The sequence below is a fragment of the Chroicocephalus ridibundus genome, chromosome 4, assembly GCF_963924245.1.
Source record: "Chroicocephalus ridibundus chromosome 4, bChrRid1.1, whole genome shotgun sequence".
NCBI lineage: Eukaryota > Metazoa > Chordata > Aves > Charadriiformes > Laridae > Chroicocephalus > Chroicocephalus ridibundus.
In genome coordinates, this window is record NC_086287.1 from 41218168 (window position 1) to 41245832 (window position 27665).

The window sequence follows — 27665 nt, forward strand, 5'->3', positions numbered from 1 at the left end:
AGGGAGTAGAGCTTGGTCCCATGGAAGTGGTGAGAGAGGCAGCGTGGTGCCCTGATGGGACAGACACTGAGCAGGCAGCAGCAAGCTACCTGTGGGGAGAGCTGTAAGTGAAGGGGGACATCATCAAGGCAGGAACCAGATGAAAGTTCAGTGGTGTGGATGGGAGTCACAGGTTCTTTGTCAGCTGGGAGGGCTCAGCTGACAGCATGTCCTCCAGGGGATGCCCTGCTAAAGCTGCTCTCTGCTCCTGACGGAGGTGTGATATAGGAGAACCACCTGCTCTTCTCCACTAATGGCCACACAAAGTATTTTATTTTCTGAAGGAGGCTCAACTGTTTCCCTTCTTAACCTCTCTGTTCCTCTGCTGTCCTTTCCTCATTGTAGGGCTGATTCGCTCTCGGGTGCGAGGGGCTGAAGTGGCTACTGCTGACATCCTCACCTTCTTGGACAGTCACTGTGAAGTTAACAGCGAGTGGCTGCAGCCAATGCTTCAGAGAGTGAAAGAGGTGAGCATCGTCTTCCCCTCTGGAAAGGATGGAGCTGACCTTTCTTGTGCTGGTGGATCCTCTGCCCTCACATGCCATCAGCAGTGCCAGTGAGGACATCATTCCCAGTTACTCCTTGGGCAGGCTGTCACAGAGGAAGACACAGCCTGAGCTAGATGGGCAAGAGATCCCTGATGGGCTTCTACATTGTCCTGCTAATGTGCCAGGGCAGGAGGTGCTCAGTGATGGGGATGCAACCTTGAATGCTTGAATCACTAACTTTTACCTCAGGTCTCCTGCAGGTGCTGTGCTTCCTAGTCCTGTCCACCTGTACATAGGATAGCCATTTTGGCAGCACACACTGCAACTTTTCCATGGTGGCCACCTCCCTTCTTGCTGCTGGACCCTCCCGTCTGCCTGGTCACTGCCAAAACTTTCCTTCCGTTATGCTCCTGCCGAGCTGCCAAAACACATCACCTGCATGCAGGTGGCTTCCTAGCACAGAGAAGCTGCCTGTGAGCGCAGAAGTGTCCCTTTGCTGGTTCACTTGGGAAAGGATTAACATGAAGCTGGAAGAGTGAAGATGAGGCAGGAATATCAGCAGCTGTCACCTTGGCTGCGCTGTAGGGCTGGAGGGGGAGATCGATGGCTCTGCTGTAAGAGCAAACTGGGGAGAAGTGATGGGAGAATTCGCAGCCATGCTTGCAAGTGGCAGAGATTGATCCTCTCCTCTAAAAGGAGGATTCCACGTAGTAATGGGCCCCAGGAGAAGGGGTGGAGGCTCTAATGCTGCCTTGTATTCATGTCTGCTTGGCTTAATATGAAGGAGCAGAAGAAAGTGAAACTTGAGGATTGATGACTTAAAAGCTCCTGCTTTTTATTTCAGCTCAATAAATCGTCCATCTCAGAAGCCCGTAAATGTTTTCTTTACTGCTGCTCTTTAAGTCAAGCTGCAGCAGCAACAGCATAGGGGTTCCTAAGCAGAGGGGACCTCACTAGTTTCGTCAGGGAAGGATCTAAGTTGCAAAAGCTTGGGTGCTGACTCCAGTATTATTTAGTGAGCAGATTTCAAGTCAGCCTATTTCTGATCTACTTCCTACTTTTCTGATGTGCATCCTAGTTCAGATTTCAGTCTTGCCGTGCCCAGTCCTAGCTCTGGCTGGTTGGAGCAGTGGCTGGAGCACCAGGCTGCCGGGTGGATGCTGGAGGGGCTCAGGCTGGGCAGACGTACTCTCGCTGTGCAGCAGTCACAGCACGGAGGGGAATAAACATGAATAATTGCTCTCACTTAGGATGCGCCATCCTGGCCAAGTGCGCTACAGCGGGAGGAACTATTGCAAGGCACAAAATGAAAGTTTTGATAGGAAAGGCATGGAGGCTGGCAGCTGTCCGATAACAAGACACTCTTTCTGGCATTGACAGCTCTCTGTTTCATCATATATTTCAGCTATCACAAGACTTTCTTTAATGCCCTGTCTCATGATGCTGAAAAATTGTTATAATCTCAACTTCTACTTAATAAAAGAATTGCAAAGGAAAACTGTAAATATCTACACCCCTTAATGCCAGTAAAGTATCCTCAGTATCTTAATATTATAATATTAAGGTTTTTTCAGTTTACACTATGATTCTTAAGTGTGGGGTCTTGATTCATAGTACTTGTTAGGAAGATGCTTTATCAGTAGGTTGATCATATCTAGGCTGATGATAATGAGTTAATTCAAGAATGGCTGAGCAGGAGGTATGCTGTCAGTAGGTATCAAATACAAGCATAAAACCTTTGGGACAGTGATTCATGCCCTATGACTTGGGCAGGAAATAAAGAGCTGTTTCTTTGCAGCACTCCTGGGTGTTGGTGTCTCTGGCTCTATTCCCCGCATCCACGGCGTGCAGCTGGCTAATACCCTCTGTCTCCATGTTTGGATGTAGCGGCCATGGATCCCTTGCCTGGCTACGAGAACTGCACTGGAGATGTCAGACAAAGATTTACATGTGCAGCTTTGTGTTTTCTGATCTCTGGTAGCTTTGCCAGACATTCAAGAAAAGCCTGACTTTTTTTTTTTCTTTCCCCCTCCCCCGTTCTCTCTCTCCCTCAGGATTATACCCGAGTGGTGAGTCCAATCATTGATGTTATCAGCCTGGATAATTTTGCCTATCTGGCAGCATCAGCAGATCTGAGGGGAGGTGGGTATAATGGCTTGTGTAAGTTAGGCCTGAGGGATGGTGCATGAAAAATAATTGATGTTCTCTTCGGCTTTCTAAGAAAACAGGGTGATCATCTTTCCTGATGGGTTCTCTGTCCTCCTCTTTTTCCTGTAACTTGAAAGTCAGATCTTTTGCAGAGTTAAAACCCAACTAGTGTTTCCCTCTTGAGCTTGCATCACTGTCACAACATTTTGCAATTTCAGGGCTTAGTTAACTGATTAAGCATATTGCCATGCCCTCCCTACACTACATGTACACCGGAGTCTGACAGGCACTTCCAGTTGCTGCGCCTGTCTGCCAGGCTATCTCATGGCATCTTCTGAAAAGCATTTTCACCTTTTTCCTGGCAGCTATTCCTGTGGTCATCCACAGTGCCTGGTGATCTTCTCCCTCTTCTATGGCTGGGGTTCACTGCCGTGCTGCTTGCCTGCCAAAGGCTACTCCTTCTGTGGCTGCGCTTAACCTGTGGCTGCCCTTAACAATGGTATAATGTTAGTGGCTGTGCTGCGCTCAACTGTCCGCCACAGGCCAATTATAAATACATGGTAGTCTTGAAAGAGGTGATGGTTATGATCCCTTCCAACTCAAACTGTTCTGTGATACTATGATTCTATCTGCAGGCCTTTGTTCCCAGAATACATCACATCCCACAGAGTCCTTTGATTAAAGCCTCATAGCTTTGGCAAACAGGGAAGTGTAAGACTGGCCAAAATGCAATTACATCTCATGCTGACAACACTGTCCTGAAGATATGGAGTGGAATTGAGCAGAGATCTGTAATGCTAAGGGATGAGGATGCCAAAACAGAAGCTGGTGACTTCTTAGCTACATTAGGATAGACTCTTGCCATTTTGGGTAGGCCACGAGGGAGGTCAGGGAAGGAAAGCAGGGATAGCCTGTGATGTAAAGGTGGAGACTATCACTGAAGCTAGTAGAAAAACAGTAACAAAACCTATTTGGTATGTTTCTTTTCTCAGGGTTTGACTGGAGCCTTCACTTTAAGTGGGAACAGATTCCTATAGAGCAGAAGATGTCCAGAACAGACCCAACTCAGTCTATAAGGTAGCTGTCTCTGATGGACTGCGTACAGTCCTCCAAATGCCTTTACTGAGCCTTCACCCGTATGACAAGGAGTGCACAGGGACTGCCTTGCTGAGGACAAAATGCCACAAACTCTTCATGTTATTTTCTGAATGCATTGGGGTCTATATCCTGATTCTGAGAGTATTACTCCCTGGATATTGTAAGAATAGCAATTACAGGCTTGTAGGTGAGCCACCTCTACAAGCCACCTCTTCTATACGTTTGTTTTTGTGGTCTCACTCAACACCCTGAATGCCTTAGAAATCTGTTTGGGTTTTTTTAACTACCTCCATTTTCCAGGTGAAGAATTAAGGAATGAAGCAGCTAAACAGTCACCCAGGAAGTGTGAAGCAGACCTGGGAACTGAATCTTGACTAGTAATTTGGGCACAGAATTATCCTCCCCTCCTAAACGCGCATGTTCGTGGTGGAACAGTTATTGCCAGCCTTGCTGCTGTGTGCATGGCTCTGAGGAATGTAGAATGTGACAAATCCCGATAGAAAAATTCACAGTGCTTGGCTGTACAGGCAGACAGCTCCCTGTTTGTAACATAAAAGTATCATTCAGTTTCTCTGTGTAATACGTGAGCCTCTGTTTTGTACTCCAGAAGCAACCATCTTCCTAACAGCAGAGCAGTACATTCAGCAAAGTCTCTCACGCTGTGTGTGTTTGGTGAACACAGTCATCAGACAGTGCCCCTGTCATTCCTTTACACTGTATAAATGCAAAAGACACGGACTTACTCAAGTAGTGCTTGCAGGGCCATCTAACAAAGGCAGGAGGATGATCTAGTGAGGGGGATCTCAGAAGCCCGCTGCAGGTTCATGTCCCTACTCTACTATATTCCTCATTTAAATGAGATACGATTTGTCAGGCCTGGACAAATTGTCCCCCCTCTAAAATAAAGATGGTAGTTGGTGGTGCTACGTATACGTGTGATCATTTTGTGGTTTCTTTTCCAGAACCCCTGTCATAGCAGGAGGCATCTTTGTGATCAACAAGTCCTGGTTTAACCACCTGGGAAAATATGATACTCAAATGGACATCTGGGGAGGAGAAAATTTTGGTAAGTTTAGGGTGTTTCAGGGGAATGACGCACTAACACAGAACCGCTTCCCAGTCTTCGTCGCCTACCCGAACTCTCCTTTTGAGGGAGATGATTGACATGTAAGGCTAGAGACATGGTCAGGTAATCCCCATGTTGGTCAGAATCATATCGCTGTCAGCTGTGTGCAAAGTAAGTAGCGGCTTTTTGCGATCAGGGCTATCACTCTCTTACAGGCACGTGCACTATTATACAGGTGCTTCCTCAAGTGAGAAAGAGGAACCTCCTGATATTTAAATTGCTGCTTGTTTTTAGAGAATATTCCTCCGTTCCTCCCTCCTTCACATGACCGACTGTGTTGCCCCAGCTCTGAAGTGGACAGTCACTCCTATGCTCTCTTCTTCTACCTGCTCCTCTTTCCCAGATAAGTCTGAGTTGCTCTCCCAGCTTGATAGGTCGAAGGATGTTTTTCCTAATAAAACAAGTCTCTTTGTAAGTGGAATTTGGCTACAAATAGGTTGAGAATGCAAACATTTAGAAGCAGACTAGGGCATCACAAACATCTGAGGAGATCAGAGGCCCAGGGTAGTCTGTCCACTCAAGTGCTGCTGCCTTATAGGGCATGGTGCTGAAACCCATCTCCTTGCACTTCATGGTGGCACGGGTATTCCAGGCATCTCTCTTTGGCCCCTGTGAAGGGATGCTGCAATGTCACCAGGTGTTAGTGGCAAAAGGAAGAAGAGTATTGAAAAGAGGTTCACAGACACCTCGCGAATTTGGGGCATTCATTTAGAAATGATGCAGGTGGAGCTGAAGAGATAAAAGCCTTACTCTGTTTTGCAGTCAACTTAAATAGACTTTTCTGTAGCAAACGCTGCCAAAAAATTATTCTGTTTCTACAGTTTCCATAAATGTAACAGATTTGTAAATAAATCCCTTTAAAGAAGAATTTATATGGTGTTTTCTAGCACCTGGAGGACCAATTAGAAAGAAAGAAATAGTCAGGAAGAGGAAACTTGTTTCTCTGAACACAGCTGGGAGAGCTGCCTCTTTCTGAAATGCTCTCTGAAATTAGGAAATAATATTTTTGTCTGATAACAGAATATCAAGGTACCACTTTTTTAAAACAAAGTGTATAATAATGAGTGCTTGTGTTCTCTGTTTTCTGAGGTCTTGCTTCAGTTTTATGGTATTCATTATATTATAAAGAGATATTAAACGGGGCTTGCATTGGGATCTCAGCAGTGCTGCTAGCATCAGCTAAGTACTGTAGGCAGAAGTAACAGGCAGCCTTTACCCAGGCATAACGACCCCATCTCCTGTGTCCCTCAGACTCCTCTGCATAGCCAAACCCAGCTCCTTGGTGTTCACTAGCCCTGCTCCAGCTGCAGAGCCAGCCACTTGGCCATCCTGCCAGCCTCTGAGCTGTCACTGTGTAAAAACTGTAAACACCAAAGACAGAGAAAGAATATTTCTTTAGGCTTTCGGTTGTCTGCACCTGCCCACCTGGGAGCCCAGTGTTGTTTGGTGCGTACGTCAGCAGCTTGATGCTAAGCAGAGCTCTCTGCCATAAGTGTCAGTGAATTACCTGCACACCCACAGCCCTTCTTGAATGTAGAGCTGATCAAAACCTCCACAGAATTCCTTCATTCTCCTTCAAATCGCTCCTGTAAAGCCTGTCCGTGGCTGGGCCAGGCTGTGTGGGACTGGGCCAGGTGTACAGGACTTGCCAGTTTTGCCTTGTTGTGTGGTTTCCCTGTAAATTCGTTGTCTCCCATCACTTGTCTCTTATCCTGCACCTCCACTCTTCACTTAGGAGGGGAAAGCTAAGAGCACAATGCTCTGTTTAGTGGAGCCTGTCCCTGAGCTGCGTTGCCACACCGTTGCTGTGATGATGGCAGTGGGAAGGCATTTTAAAAACAAAGCAGGCTATTCTTTTTTAAAGCTAACTCTTTAAAGCTAACTCTTGTTTGGCTCTTCAACATAATGTGAGGCAACAATGTGAGGCTTCTACATTGAGCCTCTTGCTGTTGCATAGCAGAGGGGTAGAAACCAATCTGTATTTGACAATAAAAAGTATTAATTTTCCTTGAAGTATTCAGAATGGTTAATTTACCCTCCTAAAAAAAATTTTCCATACTTAATTGAAAATGAAATTTTGTGATCAACAAAAAATGTCGGTAATGTTCTGAAACACTATTTTTACTACAAGTTACAATTTTGAGTGGAAAGGAACTGTTTGGATAAGGTCATCATTTGCAGGTAAGGTGGGAGAGTGGTTCTGACTAATTTGGGTGGGCCGTTCCCTGCCCGGGAAGGCCATTTTTAATAAACTACTTTACTTTGAAAATTTTTTTCCTGTGAGGAAACAGGATAAGAGAATATATGGGAAGGTTACAGAACCGGACAAGCTCTATGCACACAGCAGGTACACAGAAATGATCAGGCACCAATTACAAGCTGCCTACATACCCTTCCAGCTGGAAGTGAGCTGGTAAACCCCTTTTTTTATGCTATGACAGGGAAAAGCCACAGTGATTAAGTCATTTAAAACACATATGGACTAGGTCACGTCCTGGAAAATATACAACAAAAATTTCTCATATGCTTTCCTCCAGAGGATGGATGAAAGTCCTTAATCAGCTATGTTTGATCTCCATTTTCTCCTCTGTGTGTGCCCAAAATCTGCATTCTTTCACCCCTTCTTTAAAGAATTCTGTCATTTACAAACCTGGACATGCAGTCTGTCTGTGTGCCTAAGATATCAATATGGCATGAGGAATCCTCTCTTGGGAAATGGATATTGCTTTAAGTTACACATGCTACATTGAGAGGGTTTTTTTTGTTATAGGCTGGAGTGAGTCAGAACCTCATATCCAGGAGAGCAAATGCCAGCTGGACACACCACCAGACAGAAAGTTATGTCTCGGCCTTTTGTTTGTTTTTAAAGCCCTCACTCTCTTCAAAGCTGAAACTCCCTGTCGAAAAGTGACTGAAAATAATAAGCTCTAGAAAAGTGTCAGGGAGATACAAGCGCTAGTAAGAAATGCCACAAAATACAGTCTAATAAAATGGGTTTTTACTTAGAAGCTAAATTAAATACACCATCTTCCCCCCCAAACACACTGTTTAAACAAGCTTTCCCAGGAGCTAGAGAGGAAAGCAATGGAGAAAGATGAAGGCTGGGAAGATGTTAGTGTGTGTACATGCTTTGAAAGAGCCATTAGATCTGGATACATAATTTCTTTGTAATTTCTAAACATCAGAGCCCCATATTTCAGGCATTACTGGAGGGAGATCCCAACTGAGTAAAGTTTTTGAAATAATCAGTCTACACAATCTGAAGTCCTTTTGGTAAGGGCTACCAAACTACGCAGCTAATTTTTGTTTTCCTCCTTCCTTCTTCTCTTGTCACCACCACATGAAACACAAGTGAAAAACCCCTCCGGTGTGGTAGTGATTAAACTTGTGAAGACAGACCCGTAAGCTTGAGCGAGGTCACATCTCTTCTGTGATGCAAATAAGTGCCTGTACATCAAAGCTCCTTGTTCTTCTTATCCTTTAACAAAATGTTGAATTTAGCTTCAGGACCAGCTGAATTTCTTCAAGGAGCAGGGTTTTCTGTATTTTTATAGTCACACTATTAGACTGACTTCTGCTCCCAGTATCTCCTCTAGCAGAAGTAACTGGCGACAAACTGCAACCCAGTCATCCACTTTTTGTAGGTTTTTTTTTTTTGTTTTGTTTTTTAAGTAACAGAGCCAAGCAGTACAGGAATAAGATATTGTAGGATGAATAGCATGGAGGTATGAGGGAGAGGACTCTGCTGTAGATGTTGACTCACTTCCTATACCCTCATCTCTTTCTCCTCTTTCTCCTTGTCTCCTAAACTTCCTTTCTTCCTCACATCATTTGCTTTACACAGCAAATTCTTCTTATTTTCTTTCATCCATATGCAGGGTTGGAGAGTTACAGAATTCCAAAACAAGGTGGGTGTGGGGGTGATCTCAGTCTGTTGTCAAATGTCATCCTGAAGGCCTGACGGCGACCACAAGGACCTGGTCAAAGGGAAAGGTGTCTCACTGAAATGCTCAGGGGAGCAAAGAGAGGAGTGGTGCTGTAGAAGGCTGGGGCGTCTCTGAGCCACAAAGGTTACCTCCATTTTAGTAAAAGGAGGACAGTTTTTCCATTCTCACCATGGCATTGCTTTTCCTGGTTTTGCTGTTACAGGCAATACATCTAGAGTAGAGGGGTAAGGTTTTGAAACACCCTGATGAAGTTGCCCTTCTTGGAAATGCTGCCGAATCTGCCTGCAGCTGTATGACTCTTGGGGTCTCTTCCAGAGCTCTCTTTCCGAGTATGGATGTGCGGTGGCAGCTTGGAGATTGTTCCCTGCAGTCGAGTGGGACACGTGTTCAGGAAGCGCCATCCCTATGACTTCCCTGAAGGCAACGCACTGACTTACATCAAGTAGGTGTTGGGTAGTTCGTGGTAGCAGCCAGGTCACCTTGATGTTGGGCATGTCTAAATAAGCCTGAATTCTTTGTTGTCTTTCTGCCTGATGACAGAGGAGAACAGCTTGTGGCTGAGCATCTGTTCTCAAGGGAAGGATGAGTTGCTGTTTTCTGTGAACAAAACCTGTTTCCTTCTCTGTTGTTTGTATTAGTGCATCTTTTTCTTCCTCAGTCTGCAGTGGAGGGCAGGAGCAGTACCCCAGAGAGACCCTGGCCATTCGTGGATACTGCCCTATGACATGTGCCTGTCTATCAGCAGTCCTTAGTCATCCTTGTTGTCTCTGAGCTGCTTTTGAGTCCAGAGATCCTACTGAGCTCTATGTGCTCTGAGACAAGCCCTAAGGAAAACTTCCGCTGCAGGACAGATGGGAAGAGAAAAAAGATGAGACAAAGCACTTCACAATGACAGTGGTTAAGCAGTGGTGCAGGGCCCCAGAGAGGTGGGGAAATCTCCATCCTTGGAGATTTCCAAACTCAACCAGACAAGACCCTGAACAACATGACCTAACCTGAAGCTAGTCTGCTTTGGGCAGGAGGTTGGACCAGGTGATACCTAGAGGTGCTTTCCAAGCTGAATTATTCCATGGCATTATTCTAATCTGAGGAAAGCGATACTGTAAAGGAGGGTGATGGTGACAGTCAGTCCAGGTGTCTCTGCAGAGGGAGTATATTTGAAAAAAACATGATAAACTATGGCTGTTAAAATTTTAACTTCTGAACTGAAGCGTCCTTGCAAGGCTTTGTAGACTTAACACATTCAATCTATATCCATCCATACTGTCCACTGTGTTTCATGTTTGGGACTGTCCACCACTCCCTCTTGGCAGACAGGCCTTGGGTCTGCCCACCCAGTGCCTGCTCACTGGGAGGGCAGGTTCTCCAGCAGCACTCAGCAAAGCATCTCCTCATCCCCATGCAGGAACACCAAGCGCACAGCAGAGGTGTGGATGGATGAATACAAACAGTACTACTATGAAGCCCGGCCATCTGCCATTGGGAAGTCATTTGGAAGGTAAGCTGCCCCCAGACCTTGGTAGGAGGGTTCTGGTAAGCCCCTTGCTAGCAAGAAATAGGTTTTGGATCTTCTCTGGGGCTAAGTGTGGGGAACAGAAATGCTCTGAATGACTGGCTTGCCAGGGAGGTTGCAGCTTGAGTGTCTGGCTAACAAGGTGTGCTTCTAATTCACTTTATTTTTCCCCCCAGTAACCCTGCATAAATCATTTGTTAGCAGACGGCCGAAGGCATATGTAATGAAATTAAAAGGCCAGACATTTAAGTGGATAGATGAGAATATTTTCTAACACAGCATGCAGCTGGTCTGGAAATATGAGCTATGCAGTTACTAGAGCTTGATCCAAAGTTCCTGCACAGATGCAGGATCCTGGGGCAAGCACAGCTAGCTGGCACGTAGGGCAGGTTGGACTTGGTGCACTCCCCTCTTTCCTGATGAGTGAATGGGTGGTTTGCCTGGTTTGTAGGGCAGGAGAGCCAATGGTGAGACATCTCGTTTAGTGAGACATCTCGTTTAGAAACGCAATCTGGTTGTAACTTGTCTCCAGCCCCTGTTGAGCCCACTTCTGTGCAGAATTGTGCTCCTTACAGCACCTTTGCTAAAACTGTCTCCAGGCCACATAGGATTTGGTGTTATGGGCGTACGCATTTCTTTGTGACTGAGAAATCAGTGATGGACACCAAAAGTTGGGATGAGGGGAGAGCTTGCTCTCTGTGCTAACAAACCTTATAACTCCCAAATAAATATAAAAAATCCCAGGAGTGGTGTATATGTTTGGGCTATATCTGTGGGTTATATCTGCCTGTGAACAAGTGACTATTGTATCAGCTTAAGGACTCGGCAAGTGCGGTTGTATCTCAAATGCGTAGCTACATGCACTGAACAATGATGCATCTCCTGCTTATTTGATGACAAGCAGGTTTGGTCTGGCCCACACACACTTTTTTGTTGTACATCGTGCTTTATTATCGTGATGCATCACATATTTTTGCACAGATAGCTTTGCCTACCTAATTTATCTGTCTTTGAGCTGACTGCAGCAGCTGGGCTGGGGCCAAATAGCAAGTAAGCCTGCTGCTTTTGAAGGAAACTGGACTGTTGTATATTGGACGTGGATATATTACTAATGTGGTTTAGGGCCAAAGCCTGCAGTTCTTGTTCACACAGACTTCCTAGTGGCTTTACTGTCAGCACTGGCTGAATAAGAGCTGGAGCAACACTGTAGGATTTGATTTCAGGCAATTTCTTGACCTGTAGTAAGAGTACTGCGAACCTGCATTAAATCTAGATTTTAGAATGCAAATGCCTCTGACACCATCACTGTCAACTAGGCCTAAAGTGTAATGTATTATTTAACACCGAAGGACCTGGGCCCTGCCATTTTTCTGAGGCAAAGGAAGTGCAAGAATTGCTCTCTGAAGGTGTTTATGTCTTCCTTTTCTACTTTTTGCCACCTGCCTCTCCTCCTTTTCACCTCAGGTCACTGCTAGTGCACTGAACCCAGCAACAACTAGGTGGGAGAATGAGTAAGGGGGAAAAGTCGTATAGTTACCCTCAAACCTGGCTGATCTTCAGTGTTCCCCTCCCTCCTGTTCACTACCTTATCCTCAACAACCTGCCTGTGTTTCCAGTGTTGCAGACCGAGTGGAGCAGCGACGCAAACTGAACTGTAAATCCTTCCAGTGGTATCTGGAGAACGTCTACCCTGAGCTCAAGTGAGTCAGTTCTCTGCTTGTAGAAATCTCTGAAGGATCTGGGAGGTGGGTCACAACAAGAAGCTGAGCCTTGACAGCAGTGGTCAAAAGAGAGACTTATGCTTGGAAAAGCTTTTCCTCTGTTCTTCTTTCTGGTGAGAAACCTCCTGTGATTTCCTGGCTTGTATCATCACAACATCTCTGCAAAAGGTTTGTTGCTCCTGCCTCTGGGAGCCCTCTGCTCTGCCCCATACAGCCGTCCCTCAGACGAGTGCAACAGTGGTGTTTTCGGAGATGTGGGGTGTAGACAAGTGCCAGAGCACTACATCCCTCCTCGTTAAGGTCTCTGCCTGTTGGATGCTCTGCTTGCAGGTAGTTGAGCCAAGTAGAGCTAGACAGCCTCAGTGCAGAGGTGTGGGTGGTTCTGAGAAAGCCCAGGTGAATGCCAGAACCAGCTGTGCCTGTGGCTTCCCCTGCCCAGGATGCAGTAATGCTGTGGCATTGCTCTGCTGGGGGGTAGCCTGGGTAGAGCTGTGTTGTTAGCGCTTGCTGGCTAACACACCCTGACAACGCATCTTTTATATCAGTCAAGCAAAGGCTGTAGCTAACATGGGTCAAGGCTAATACATCCAGCTGTAGTCTGGCCTTGACAAATCTTTCCTGTCTGGAAGACTCTGGAAAACGGGGAGGCAGAAGCAGGATAAATCAGTGTGGATATGGCTTTTTACTGCCAATGGCCTCTTTCAGAAGAGACATCACACTGAAGTGCTTCGGGTACACCTAAAGTACCTTATGCCTTCTGAAACAAAAGAGTACCAGCCCTCTGACCAAATTTTCCATTGACTTTTGCCTCCTCCAGACATTTCCAGTGGATAGCTAACACAATATTGTTAATTTTCTGTCAAATAAAGGGGACTATGTTTCAGTAAGGGGCCAGTTACACCCTTCTAAATGCGTGTGTGCGTTGTACATTTCTGTGTACGAAGTGCCATGCAACTGTCATTTTATTTCAAGGGTTCCCGAAAAGGAGCTGATTCCAGGAATAATTAAACAAGGAGGAAACTGCCTGGAATCTCAGGCACAGGATACCACAGGGAATACATTGGCTGGCATGGGAATCTGTAAAGGAACAGTCAACAATCCACCTGTCACTCAGGTAAGGCAGGCTTCAGTTTGGTGCTTTGCTCCTGCTTCTGCCCTTTTCATTACCAGTGAATGAAAAGGCATCTCTGGCCTTGGTGGGTTTGTATAGAAGTGAATGAAGGAAGAATTTGGCCCTGTTAATGATTTTAATAGTAATCAGAAAAAGAAGCTGTGCCCACCTCTTAGAGCTCTGTTGGCTCAACAGACCCAGCAGTCAGGCATAGAGTGGGAAGGTTTTCATCACTCAAACGCAACAGGTAGTGCTTGAATACTCAGGGGTGTGACTAGTTTGTAGGCGTGTGATCAGGGTTTGAGTCATGTAGCTGTTCCCACTCAGACCGTTGCTTGGGTGTGCTCTGCTTCACTGTTTAACCCATGAGAACTGGTCCTGGGGTATGCTTGGCTAGTACCCTGGCACGTGGGTAAGAGATTTTCCCAGGATCAGGAACGTTCCTTGGTCTGCCAGTTCAGCTGTAGCTGCAGATGGCTTGAATTGTGCTGTTTTACACATGCATTTCAGTGTAAAGCCCAAATAGAATTTAAATAGCCAAGACCCCAGCTGCAGTAATTTTCGGTGTAGCTCTCCTAACTGCAGTGGAGCTGTACTGGTTTATACCAGCTGAGGATCTGCACTCAGCCTCTTCTTTTGGTGACCAAAAGCAGCATGGAAGCAGCCTGAGAAAGTTAAGGGTCACAGTAAGATATTTTATGCCAGAAAACACATATTCACATCTGTTAACTGTTGGAAACCAGTTTGCAGCCAGCGTTCAAAATGCCATTTAATCTGACTCATTGTTCCATATCATTACTGTTTGAAATCTCTGAAACTTACTGCATTTTGTATTTCTTCCTTGGGGAAAGTATAATAATAATAATAGCTGATTGGGTTGTGTATCCATCTAGCAAGAGGAGGCTTGTGCTTTACGTGTGCTGGTGATATATGTTAGCTCACGGATATGCTTACATGTGTTTTGCTTCACTTGGCAACCTATAGGTCCCAGCTACCTGTTACAGAACATGTCTGCTATGTAAAATATGCAGAAGCAGTTGCACGTCATGTAAGTCGGGGGTCCTCCCTGCTTTGTAGGCCTAAATCTCTAAAGCTGCAGAGCAGGGAGTTGCGTGGGATCCAAGGTTAATCAGATGGCTCACATGGTCAGGGGAGACAGCTGCAGGCTTTGAAATAGGCATGATGCACCAAGCCTGAGCATAAACTTCTGATCAGGTGAAGACTGCTGCCATAGTCTTCCCAGGGAGCCTGCGGTAAGAGTTGAACAAAGGATACAAGTTTTTGAAATACCTGATAGAAAAAACTCTCCCTCATCTGATCACCATTACGATCCTAATGCAACCTTTCTTTTTCTTATGACAAAGGAGTGGGTATTCAGTGACCCTTTAATTAGACAGCAGGACAAGTGTCTTTCCATTCCCTCCTTCTCTACTGGCTCTCAAATCACACTGGAAGCCTGCAATCAAAAAGACGGCAGACAGGTAGGTAACTGTGCACCTGTTTTTAATCCCACCATTGCCATGTATCGGTGTTCCTGTATCAGTGCAGCCTGCAGGGGCAAGTTTAGTACTATCAAAGTGTATAGAAGTCCCTTCCATCTTCTGCGTCTCCCTCTCGGGTGTGTTTCATAAGCTGGGATGTATGAGGTTGCCTGCAACCAAAGCGGGGAGCACAGGCTACACTAGTGTGTGGGTGTCTGCCCTGCCTGGGCCCTCAGCAGCGTGGTTAGCTCCAGCCCAGTAGCACCCCGACCTCGCTCCTTAGATACACTAATGTTCAGCCGTATCGGTGCATGGATGGAGCACAGCATCAGAGAGGGGTAGATAAGCAGCAAATGCTTTGAGATACCCAAGAGAAGGGCAATGTGTGCTATTGTTTGTTAATTTATTTGGAAGTGAGAGAACTGTTCTTTGTGCTGTTTTTGGACACGTGAACAGTAAAACTGAGTGTGTGCAACTCATTTGAGAAGTACCGACTAACATAAAGCACCATATGTTCCACCCAAACTGCTCCCTGAGGAAAAATACACAGCAGCAGCCTTCCCAACAAAATGCAGCTCTGTGACTCTTACGCTGTTTCCAAGATGTGCATCCCTGATCTGTCAGGACACATAAGTCATTTTGTCTTACAGTACAAGGTAAGAGGTGGCCTCTGCAACGGCCAGGGTGCCCTCACAGGGATGTGATGTGCCTTTTCATCAGAACTGGGCAAAACACAACAGGTGACAACGCAGCACTGGCAGACAGTGGACTGGGCTTGTCTCATCCCTAGTTCCTGTGCTTCCCTCTACACCAGGACACAACACATTTTCGGTCATCTAAGGCTGTGCTGGCTCTGTTTTCTGACACAGCTATTGTTTTGTTAGCCCAAAGGTAGGAGACGACTCTGCTTGCTACCAGGCCTCGTCAGCATCCTCTTTTGTCAGTACTTTTTAATGCTGTATGAATTTCTGAATTTAGTTCTTCCTGAAAGAAAGCACTGAAATCCAGTCTTGCCCATTTATGGAAAGCCTGTGTAGACTTTCCTCTGGAGAGTTGGTTAATGCGGAAATGTCTTGAAGAGTTGTCATCGTGAATATGCTGGGAAAATCTGAGTTTGGATTAGCCTTGCAAGCATATCCCAGGTGGGCTCCGCTTGCCTGCTCCTTTTTCTTGCTGGTAATCACTTACCCCCTTGCTGTGTAATTAGGTCACTTAGCTTCCCCTTAGGTGCCTTGCAGCACTTTCCTCCCTGGCAGCAGAGAGGACTCAAGCAGCTGCCAAGATCAGCTGTCTTTCCCCACCTCCCCTGTCATGGAAGGACAAGGGTCCCCTGAAGGGGGGTGGAGTGCAAGTCCTATTAGCCAGAAGAGAGATTAATCCACCCTAACACAAGCAGGCTCATTCTGCTGCTGGAGTAGGATTTATTGAGCCTTGATGTGTTGGTTACATACAGGCTCGTTATAAAGACATGCACACACACTTAAGGATGTGAGACGTTGTTTTCCATTACCTTATGTGAACAAACCGCACTTAAATCAAGGACTTGACCTAGCAGATGACTGAGCCAACTGACTGTAAGCAAGCATTTTGTTTAAGCATTTCAAATAATTAGAGACTGATTTGAATCACAGCTGCCATTCCAAACCAGCTTGTGGCTGAAGGGATGAGGTGGGGATGAAGCGGGAGAAGTGCATTTGAATTTTTAATCTAATTTGGGTTGAAATGCTCTGAAATGTTGGGGTTTTTTGGAAGTCCCAAATTCCCATTTCAGATTTCTACTTAGAAATCCAGTTCTGCTTGCAATGCTCAAGTTTATTGTGTTCTTGTGGAATGTTGTTATCATCCCTTCCTTCCATAAACACAACAGTGATAATTGTTGTTAATACTGACATCGGATTTTAATTAGCTCGAAGTTAGTAATCTTTGCAAACTATCCCATTCTCTCTCCTCCGTCTCTGTTCTAGAGGGACCACCTGCATCTAATGCAATGTTTTCTGCTTACTTTGGGAACTGACTCTTTCTCTGCCGGGTCCTAGCTAGAAAGCAGAAAGTGAACCTAGCAGCTTTTATGGGGGTCATCTGAGAGCGTGTGTCTGGGCTGACAAGGCATGTTTCTGGCAACAATGAGCCAAGAAGGAGGAGGAGTCTGGTTCTTCCTAGGTTTGCAGCTTGCAGAACCCCCTGCCTAGGAGGTCACCCAAGCCTAGCTCCTGATATTTGGGAGGTTAAGTTTCAAGGAGATGGCCACTACTGCAGAAACTCTGAAGTGCAAAATGAAAGAGCAAAGCTGGAGGGAACAAACTCCCTCAGTTGCCCTACAACTTGCCTATCTCCCCATGGGTACTCACAGCCCAAAGTATGAGTAATGGGGGGAGAGTAGTGTTTTCAAAATACACGTGGGTGTAGCCGCTTCTCAGAATGTCAGAGAAGCTGAGTGGGAGTGGAAAAAGGGAAGTTGAGAAACCAAGAGCCCCAAGTAGGTGGTCTGAGTGGAAGGGCATGAACCTGGGCAACGTGCATCACATGTACAATATCTTAAGAGGAGATGGAGACATGATGAAAGCCCAGCTTTGAACATCTCTGGTGTCACACTCATCAGAAGTCTATGGTGGAAGACATTTGGACTTTTTAGACTTCGCGTCTGTCTGAGTGATGCAAAAGCAAGATTTCTGACAAAATATGGGTCATTTCATAGCTTATTTTTTTAGTGTCACCAAAGCAGATTGGTTAGATCCTTATGACAGCACCATGAAGCTGCTAAAGTTGCTTTCTGCTTTCAAACATACTGAATCTGTGTCCATGTTACACAGCTGTTGCGCATTAAGCGTGTCCACAGGGCAGATAATTTTATTGTTATTTTTGAGTGCTAACAACAGTCCATCTAACATATATGTAATACTCTAGCGGAGGCTTTACAGAATTATGAGCTGTTTCTAAAGTATTACTTCAAAATAACTCTAGAACTTTGCAAGTAGGAGGATATGAGACAATGGTCAAAATTTAGATGGTTTTCGGTTCTGTCAGACTATTCTCCCTTGGGTTGAAAGGAACCAAGAACAAAATCTATTTGGCACCATGATCCTGTTGATCGTTCAACAGCAACAGCTGGCACTGCTAGCTGAAGACCAGCCAAGAGCTATTCTGCATAATCAGAAGTAGATTTCAAACCAGATGGATGTTATCCATAATGTTATTTGGAGAATAGCATTTTTTAGTTGAATGCACAATAAATTATTGCCTTTTGCTTTGGTTTTGGCTCTGACTGACGGTGGGAGTGGCGTTTTAATTTGTATTATAGTGAGGACAAATAGAAGGCAAAGAGAGAGTCAGACACTAAAACAACAGAATGAAAATGAGAAACACGGGCACGGTATTTCCCAACAGAACAAGCAGCATGCTGAGAAATCCTATTAAACAGCCATATTTCATTAAAATGTGCTGAAGGAATGTGACCCCGGCCTGAAAATGAGGACACTAAGTTTTCTTGTGAGACAAACAGTATTTGAAGTCCTTTGTGCCTTTGGATGTGATTTGAAATTTTTCCCACCTTGCTTCCCAGTGTATCATATTACCTGAAGTGCAGACAAATACGACTTTATATAGACTATTGGATAAGACAAGGAGTGAAAACCTGCCTGTTCTGGAAGAACCTGACTTGATTACCCTGAAAAATTACACTAGTGTAAACACTTTCAGCTCTTGTATATATTGGGTAAAAGAGAACTGGCTATTTTGGGCTTTTCTCTTAGTAATTGCACATGGAGTGCTTCTATCCAGTCACCTCAAAGTAGGTGATAAGATGACAGATAATATGACAATGACAGATAATAAAGATGGAGAGGGGCTTTACAAAAGAGTGGGGAAATTTTTGGTTGACATTGGGGAAGAGGATCAAGACACAATATTTCAAAGAAAATACGGATTCTTACTTTTCCTTCTCCACTCCAAACCTGCTGTGACCAGTAAGCTCTATTATCTCTGTCTGCACAAGAAAGGGAGACCGAGGAAGATTTTCAAGCCAAAATTTTTCAGATTCTGCAATGCTTATACCTTCCAAAAGCTTTCCTTCCAAGTACAGGCCAGTCATAATGTCTGGGTGTAGGACAGACAGGAGACTCTCTGTAATGTTTGGCTGTGTATGCAGGGAGATATCTGCTCTGTTTGTTTGTTTTTCCTAAAAATAGGCATCATCACTGTCATTTAAAAGTTAGCTGTCCAGGCTCCCCTTGTGGTCTGTGGAGAAAGCTGGGCCCTCTCAGAAGGTGCTTGTACCTTGGACCCCTCCATAAGTATGTCACCAGGTGACTAGTTGAGACTAAGTTACCCAGCTCTGAGGTGGGTGGCAGTGGGAGACGAGCATCCTGTCTCCTATTTCCACCAGTCCCTACTGCCCACCCTCCTCAAGGGTCTGAGATATGATGTGTCCCTACAGGGTTAGGTGTTGGGCTATCCTCGGTAATCCTGTGGTCTGGCAGTCAGGCAGAGGTGTCTTGTGGAAGGTTCAGGTGAAGTCAGGGGACTTGTTCTGGTGTCTCACGGTGGTCAGCAAAGCAGTTTCTGACCAGAAAGGGTAGAATCCATAATTTTGAAAATTTCACATCCATGTGAGATGAGGAGCCCTACTTTGGCTTTTACTGTCAATACGCTTAATAATACCTCCATGCATGGCACCTCTCTGCAGCCCAGATGAGCCTTATATTCAACTCTGTCACCTTTTCAGTGTTTCTCCTCCCCCTTCCCCATCCTTGCCCCGCTTTCTGTTGAACGTAGGGATCCAGTGTGACTCAAAACAGTGGGCTTTCCAGTGGTGTGATTCACTTAGAAGCTGATTGGTATAGTTTGTTAGCAGCAGAAAATGTGCTCTGGTGAGTGTTTGCTGGTGTCCTCTGTATCTGTTGCTGTAGACTCTCCCTACAGACATCACAGTGGGTACCTGCTCAGCATGGAGAAATGACACAGCAGCAGGTATCTGATCTGGAGGAATAACATGAGCGAGCCTCCCAGCAGTGCTAGTGTTCTCCTGAATGGCTAGAGGGGAGAAGAAAACCAGTGTCTTTTAGTAATTGCCCTTGTCCTGGGAAACAGTGGTAGGAGACCGAGATGGAACCAGCTAGGCACAATGTGCTTCTTTCCAGGGAAGACCTCCTGCTTTCCACTCCATCATTATGGCTGCTGCTTTATGGTATTAACTCTTCCTCAGCTGTTTGCAGGGAGACTTCTGCCAGATGAGAGCCAGATGGCTCTGGGACCTGTGTAGGCATTGGGTTGCAGCAGCTGATGAGGGCATTGCAGTGCACAGATTGCATTGTATCTTCCTCTGCATCATCACTACATTCCTCTGCCCCCTTGCCTTTTAAAACCAGCTTCTTCCTGCTGCACAAACTGCTCTCCTTTAGTGGGATCCTGGCAGTCAGGGCTAGCAGTGCTAGCAAAGTGATCCTGCCTCTGGTATTTAGTCTTGAAGGAATATGTGATACAGAAGCAACGGATTACTCAGGGCTTTGCAACTGCCCTGCCCTCCAAGAAACATAACCAGCACACAGATTTGGAGGAGAGCTGCCAGCAATACGTGAGCATAACTGGATATGTTAAACCACACAGCATGTGGCAGTCTGTTTGCTGTGTTACCCAAGAATTAAAATGTTGGTAGGTTTTGACATTGTATGGATATTGCAGGAGTTTTTGCCTATCATTTCTGCAACAGCCTTGAGGTCCATCACTGATGTCAAGCTGTTTCTTTTTCTTCATTCCTCTCATGGGTTAGCCAAAAAAATCCTCATAGTATTCCTAAGCTGTTTACCGACTGAGCACCCAGACCCTAATTCCAGCTGGGTCATCTGTGTTGACTGAAAATCCCTGGAGCACTCAATCGAATAGCCTGCTGATCTCAGCTGTGCCCCACTGAGGGGAAATGGCACAGCCTCAACTGAGAGATCCCAAGTCCACAGGCTCGTTTCTACTTTTTTTCGCTTCGCTATCAGCCACGATGGTCCTAGTTCTTCCCAGCAGGGATGGAAGGTACAGCCTTTCCCAGCAGCATTTGCAGTTCAAGGTTAGGACATACATTTTGTTTCCCGGAAAGCAGCACAACCAAAGTGGACCTTCAGGAAAGGGTTGCATGTAGGACCTTGTGGATATGCTGTGAGGACAGCAGACCCAGAGGACAGCACTGCAGAAAGCAGAGCAATATGTACCAAGAAGCTGTCAAGTGGACACTTATAAACCAAAATGTTGGCAGGACAGATAAGATTACAAAGAAGAGACAGCTGAGAAGGGTGTAGAGCTATGAAGAGCTTTCAATGTAGTGCTGATAAAAATCTTGAATTCAATGAGAGGAGAGATGAGGGGACATGGAAGAGAGATGGATACGATCTAGTCAAGCAGCAAGAAGTGTGATTTTTGCTTTCTGTGGATGGATTGCTTTGCATGTTGAGAGGGCTTTCAATGCTTTGCTTTCTGTGGATTGGAAAGAAGCCATAGAACGGTTTCAGATCTTGACAGGTATCTGGATGTCTAGAGATGCAGGACAAAGAATGGCAGGGAAATTGTGAATATAATATGCTTTTGAAAATGCCACTAGTTGCTGATTTTTGTGTTGTTTGCCCTCTAGATGCTTCTGAATATCTAGTCCTGTAATTCAGCTAAATTCAAACTCCAGGTATCGTTAATACAGGAAACCAGTGCTTTGGCGATGTTGCCCATACCCAGATTTTCAGTCTCCCTATTTGTTGGGGTTTATTTGAGGTTTATGCTCAACCTTTCTCCTCCAGCTTGGAGGCACAGTTCCGTGGTGAAATGGAAGTAACAGCATGTTTCTTCTCTGTCTTCTCATAGAAGTGGAAGATGAAAGGCAGTTTCATTCAACACTTTGTCAGCGGTCTCTGCCTGGAAAACAAGACTGGGAGAGTGGTGACCAACCCTTGCCAAGCAGATGTACCTGGCCAACAGTGGGAGCTGCTACAAGCAACATGATGGTAGCACAGAGATCTCCTTGTTTCTTTGTGCATGAGACTTCGGGAACAGAAGGGGATCGGGAAGGGAGGAATGGTTTTGTATGTCTGACCCTAAATGTTTTCATTGTGCCCATCTGCAAGCCACCATTTCAGCTGAGCACTTGGTGTTTTTGAGCTTTTCAGAAAAGGAGCTGGGGGTGAAAGAGGGATGAGGAGAATTGTTAAAATTTTCCTGGCTGTTCTAAGTTCTCCTTTGTAGCTGATGTCTGTGCACAGCTGCACCCAGAAAGGGGGGAGGACCCATCCCAATACACGGAGCTGCCTCGCAGCTCTCCCCATCCATTCCTTTCTCTGCATCTAGAGTCCATGACCTTCAGACCAACAGCTTAAACGGTGCTTATACAAACATTGGTAGCTCTTTGGCTTCCCTGGCTTTTCAGTCTAACATCATGCATCATTTATGCATGTGTGTCTCTCAGTGAGAACTGGCCAGAAGAGTCATCATGATGAGCAGAGGGGATGGGAAGGAACTAGCAGACCCTGGGGGCAGGTTTGTAACCCCTTTATGGTGGGCCCGTTGCTTCCTCTGCCCGCTGTAGCTGCCCTACAGCCAAATGGGCTGAGGCTGTGAAATGGGGAACAATGCTGACAAGAGCTGGAAAAGGGACAGTCTGTTTTAGCAGCATAACCAAGGATTGTTTTGTGGACTATTCCCTCTTGGATTCTTACTTCCAGTTTTTTACGGGTGGCAGGCCAGCCCTGCCTCCATGAGTGATCCAAGCCCACAGGCAGCCCAGCTGGACCTGGGTTCAGGGTACCACTCTCCTGCAGAGCTGGTCAGAGAGACTTTGGGATGTCAGGGAAGCTGGCACTGTTCTCTAGCTGCTCTTCCTGGTGCTACCAGACACTGCCTGCTGCACTCCACGCCAAAGGTGATGCCCAGAGCTGTGTAGGCAGCGCACACTGACAGTGCCACTGCACTTGGCTCAGGCCTGTGGCAGGAGACCACCCAGTTCCCCTCTGTGAGAAGCAGAAGGGGACAACCGCTAGGTCATTGCAGGTTTCCAGCTGCTGGCTGAGCAGGAGCGCAGCCCTCTTGCTAGCTCTCCAGCTCTGCACGGCCCTTGTGAGCACAGCCCGGCACGACAAGCCACCCAATCCCTCTGTTTAGTTGTTTTCCCCCCAGCTCTCTCAGAAAGAGGAGGAGAAAAGTCCTGGGGCTGCTCCACTTGCGACGCCCATCTCTCCTCCCAGTGGGCACTTTGGCAGGTTAGTTGGTGAAGCTGAAAATGCCCCCTGCACAAATGCTGCCACAGTACAGGCCTGCCCGGAGGGATCTTTCCTTTTGTGTTCTGGAAATACTGAAGACAACTGGTGTCTCTAGCTAGCATCCCAGTCCTGCTCCCAGTTACCAGTCAGCGGTAGCTGAGTGTGGGTTTTCAGGCCTGCCAGGGGAAGCGTACCTATTCAAATAAAAAAAAATAATCCCCACGACGTTACCTTTTCCTGCTAGATCTGTTACATTTTTCTCTTGGAGCTAGGTTTTGTAAACCAGCCCTCCTCTCCAAGAGCCTGGCAGGGGAACCAAATGGTGGGGCCACCTTCAGTAGGCAATTGCTTGCCTGGATCCTTTCTGATCTCGTGTAAAAGAAACATGATGTTCATCTGGACTCTGAACAGCTGGCTGCTTTTGATCATGCTTGTATCCCTTTTTAATTCTTTCTCCTACCTTGGTATTAGCCCAAACGGTTGACAAAAGAACAGATAACTGTTCTTCATACGTTGCATGTGTTCAAAAGTGCTTGTGTGAGAACTGGATGATTTGTTTTCTGTTCTTGGTTCTTTTATTTAAAAAACCAAATCAGCCAGGTGGCAGGAGCTCTTTTCCTGTTTTCCCCTTCACTTTGACTTCAGCTCACCATCTTGGTGCCCATTAACTAGGTGAATGACCTGCCTGCACTGTGAAAAGTCAAGAGGCAGTTCCCTTTAGTGCCAAGCTTACAGCATGGTGCAGCCACACTTCTGTGTGGGAATGGGGGCACTGACTCTGCAGAGATTTCTCTTTCCCTATATAGAGATGCTTTGGGCCCGAAGCACTGAGGCCAGGGAAGAGCAGAGAAGGAAGGAAAATAGCCTAGGAACAGAAAGAGAGCAGGGCAGGCAGACCCGTCAGGGGGGAGAGTTGCCATCCTACTAGCAATTGCTTTTTTAAACAAGAATATGCAGGAGATGCTACTTCTAGAACATCATCTTTAGGCAGTAGGAGACAGGAGCAGTCAAGTTCTCACACACCTGGCTTGAAAAAAGTTGATGCAAAGACAGACGAAAGGCCATTGAGCAGGTACTGTGCGTAAGCCCTGTATACAATGAAATGCTAAAGGATGATGTATTTTCATCAAAATGCATCCTAAGGGGACCATCTGAGCTTCCCCCATTTCACTCTCCAGCAGCTTAAGGCTCACAGCTAACAGCATGTTCACTCCTCCACCAGGTACTGCTTCCTTCCTTCTTGCTCCCACTGTGTGTGTGCAGCTTTCTTGCAGTTCCTTCTTCATAACCGTACTGGGACTAGGACCCAGCTCCTCTACAAACAATTCTCCTGACTGCTGCAGACCACAGGAGCCCTGCTTGTATACAGTCTCCAAGCTTCGGGCCAGCCCTGGTTCGAAGGGCTCTTGTCAGCTCGCTGGCTACTGCCCTTGACTTTGTGCTTGGCTCCAATGTTGGAGGTTACTGACCACTCCCAGAGCAGCGGTACCTGGACTAGCTGTGTTGATTTGTGCCTCTCCTACGGCTCACCACCTGGCAGAGTATGAACTGGTATCCATTTGGGGCTGTGAGCTGGGGCAGCTGAAGATTGGACACTCTTCTTCTCCAGGTGCCCCAGCCTGGGGGAGAAAAGGGAAAAGATGGGCATATGCTAGATGTCAATAACTTAAATGGAGTTAGGGGCTACCAGAGATCTAACTCTACCTGATCTGGGATATGTTCTCCTGAAGTCACCTCCCCACTGTCACACTCGACTGTCAGCTAAAGCACCTTCCTGTGGGACCAATGCAGACCTCCCCTCACATCATCTTCTGGAAGCCATTGGTTTCCAATGGATTTTAGCAGTTGCTGAAAAGGAGGTGCATTACAAAAGGCTGCTTTCAAGTGTGGGCAAACTAGACTTCCCCTCGGAATAAACAAACTCTTGTCCAAACTCATTAGTATACTTTCCATTTCCCTTGCACTGAAAGGAAGGAGGAATTATGTTATCTGTGCTTTTTCCCCAGAAGGTCCACACAGTGCCATGTTTTGGAACAGGACTCCAGTGGGGTTTTTGAAAGCAAACTGACTGAGCCCTCAAATTTGGCCCGGTGATTTGTTTCTTTAACAGTCAGAACAAGCAGCTGCTCGCCCTTGTTTTCCTGCTTACTTTAAAGAGCCCCCTAGACTGTCAATACAGAGCATTTGCATTGGTAATACCTTTTAGGAAAGCTGTTATTGTATCAGATCATCCAGTGTAATTTCGTGTGCCATGAACCAATGGGGGTTTATTTAAGAGGAGCTGAAACTACTGTTGTACAGAAATCAATTTCAAAACGTTTATTTTCCCCACTCACTTCTAAGTTGCACTTTGCCAGATGTAATTTATGTGGAGCCCAGATTTGTTTTCCCTTTTCTTGAAGAAAGCATGTGCCAGAATCTGTTTAATGCCTGGAATAAAATCCACTTTGAAACAAGTGTTTCAGCCTGTTCTTATTCCCCCTCACTTCCCATCGGAAAAGAGCCTCCATCCTTTCGTGCCTGGTCCCTGCCTCTGTCTCTAACTGGGTTTGTCTCCCCAGATGTACATACCCCAGTTCTGCGCATGGGTTCCTGGGTTTCTTCTAGAGGGACGCTGCAGGAGCTGGCAGAGACATTTCTAGGACACAATGGCATGTCAGTTGAACACGACTGAAGCAGCCCTCCTCAGCTGGCTAGGCAGCAAAGTATGCTTTCTGGAGAAAGTTAAAAGCAGATAATGGACTGGCTTTTACATGCTGAAAGAAATAGCTGGGTGTGGGGGGAGTTAATTCTTCCTGTAACTCCCTCCTTGATCTTTTCCTCAGGCTATCAGCCTGCCTGTTCCTTGCTGAGCCTCCCAAAGGTCTTTCTTCTGCCTCTGGCTTGAGGGCAGGGAAGCATCGCCACCCACAGATGCCTCCTAGCACGTGTATTGCTGAGCCTCAAGTACTGTGACTCTCTAAGGAAGCTGGTAAGCCTTCCTAATCTCACTTTATAAAAAAAAAAAAAAAGCCCAGCCAGCAATGTCAATTTGGAGGCTTTGAGTTTAAAATCGGGGCTTAAGTGCCTGCTACTTCACCCACAGAGGCTTTTTCAAACTGGGATCAGCTGGGCCTGCCTCTACAGAAAGCAGCTGTGCCGGAGCCTCCCTCTAGGGAAGGGGGGTGAAGGTGTGCTGGAAATTAGCTTGTGGGGGGGGGACCAGCTCTTCCCTGTACTGCCTGGTAACATATTTGGTGTTTGAGTACTGTGGGAACTCGATAAAAAGGACAAGAGTTGGGGCTTTCTCTCCTGGTGCTGCTTCTGTAGCAGGACATCAGTTGGGCTGTGTCCATGGGGTCCTGCCGTGCATGCTCTGAATGATGACTGCCATAGTGCCCTAGAAACCAGGAGATTCTCAAGCTGTAATGATGGCTGGGAAGACTTTAATTAGTCCTGTCGAGGAAAATGAAATATTGATCTCTTGCAGAGCCAAATGGGAGGGGGGAGGAGAAATGAGTAAGGGATGGGTTCCTCTCTGAGGAGGGTAGGGTTGGACATGCAGAGATTTGGCGCATAAATGAGGTAGAGATGAGTTTGGAGTAGAAACAGTTGCGTCAAAGGGGACTAGAACCAAGCGTGGGGAAAATTATAGGGGAGCAATTTCTTTGCAGGAGGTTAAAAACATAGCAGCACCACATCCACAGCGGTGACACAGTTCGGTCAAATTTGGTCAATGCTTTGTCTCAAGAGGCAAATCAAGTGTTGTTTGGATGTGTTGTGATTTTGGTTTTTTTTTTTAATGCTCAAATAGTTCATTTTAACACTCACAAAGCAGGTTATTTTCTTAGAAACAGAGATGTTCTCCAGACTACTTTCAGTAAGAAAGTTAGATGCTAGGAGATCTCTGTTTTCTGCAGCCTGTTTAAAGGGACGTGCTTGATACAACGGCGTTACGTGAGTGTCTCTTCGTTCTTAAAACCCTCTGCTGTTGGGCTGCAGGAGGTGCTGAGGTGGATATCTCTGTCCCTCTAATCGGACCTATTCAGCACTTTACAAGTAAATACTAATTGCAGGAGCACCTGGAAACCTGACGGCTGCTCTTCCTTCAGAAAACCATCCTAATACACTTCTTGCATCCTTTCTCTTTCATCTTGTACTGCTTGGGCAAAGCAGCTGAAGAGCTCCTGTATCCTTCCCTCTTAGGGCACCTGAGATTCATACCTTCCTGGCAACTTGTGAGCGTTGTAAACAGAAGCAAAGAAGCCCCAGAGAACTGCAAATGTTGAAAGTAGATGTTTAGATCTACCTGAAACAAAAGCTTGTTTTCAGTGTGTTTGTTCTGCTGCTATGGTAGCGAAAAAATCAGCACTGCACTGCACTGCACTGCCCTGTGAAAATAAATGGGGTGTTTGCAGCATGCTGGGCTTCTGGCCCTGCTTCTCCAGCGGAGAACTCTGTGCCGACAGGAGGCATTGCCGCTCCGCCACTCTCCCAGCTTGGGTGCAAGGTAGCGGGGCTGTCATCCACGTTTCTAGGGCTTCGTTTCTGTAAGGTGGTTTGCAGAAGTGTTTCTGTGCCTCAGCGTGTTGCAAAGGTGTCGCTGGGCAATGGGAGGCTGGGTACGGGAGGGAACTGAGGGAGCTGAACAACCTTCTGCTTTTTTAACTGATCTGCATCTGTTTGAGAAACGCTGCTTAAATCTCACCTGTGACTGACTGGTGATTAAAAACAGGCCAGAACAAGGTAGTATTTCTGTGCCGAAAATGACACTGGGTAAGTGTTCAGACCT

The 27665-nt window shown here is 46.2% G+C and overlaps 1 protein-coding gene across 2 annotated transcripts in view; it reads left to right on the forward strand.

Annotated features, from left to right (window-relative positions):
* Positions 1-25342, forward strand: part of GALNT16 (polypeptide N-acetylgalactosaminyltransferase 16) — a 77087-nt gene extending 51745 nt beyond the window's left edge. Inside the window, exons 6-16 of one of the 2 annotated variants that reach the window (XM_063332883.1) lie at positions 385-506; positions 2582-2669; positions 3668-3752; positions 4736-4839; positions 9162-9288; positions 10252-10344; positions 11976-12059; positions 13053-13194; positions 14556-14672; positions 21507-21646; positions 24117-25342. In XM_063332883.1, the coding sequence (XP_063188953.1) occupies positions 385-506; positions 2582-2669; positions 3668-3752; positions 4736-4839; positions 9162-9288; positions 10252-10344; positions 11976-12059; positions 13053-13194; positions 14556-14672; positions 21507-21644 (1100 nt within the window). In that variant the 3' untranslated portion in view covers positions 21645-21646; positions 24117-25342. Of the gene's footprint in view, positions 1-384; positions 507-2581; positions 2670-3667; positions 3753-4735; positions 4840-9161; positions 9289-10251; positions 10345-11975; positions 12060-13052; positions 13195-14555; positions 14673-21506 lie in introns of both variants that reach the window. The other variant, XM_063332882.1, reaches the window with a different exon arrangement.
* The last annotated feature ends 2323 nt before the right edge of the window (positions 25343-27665 follow it).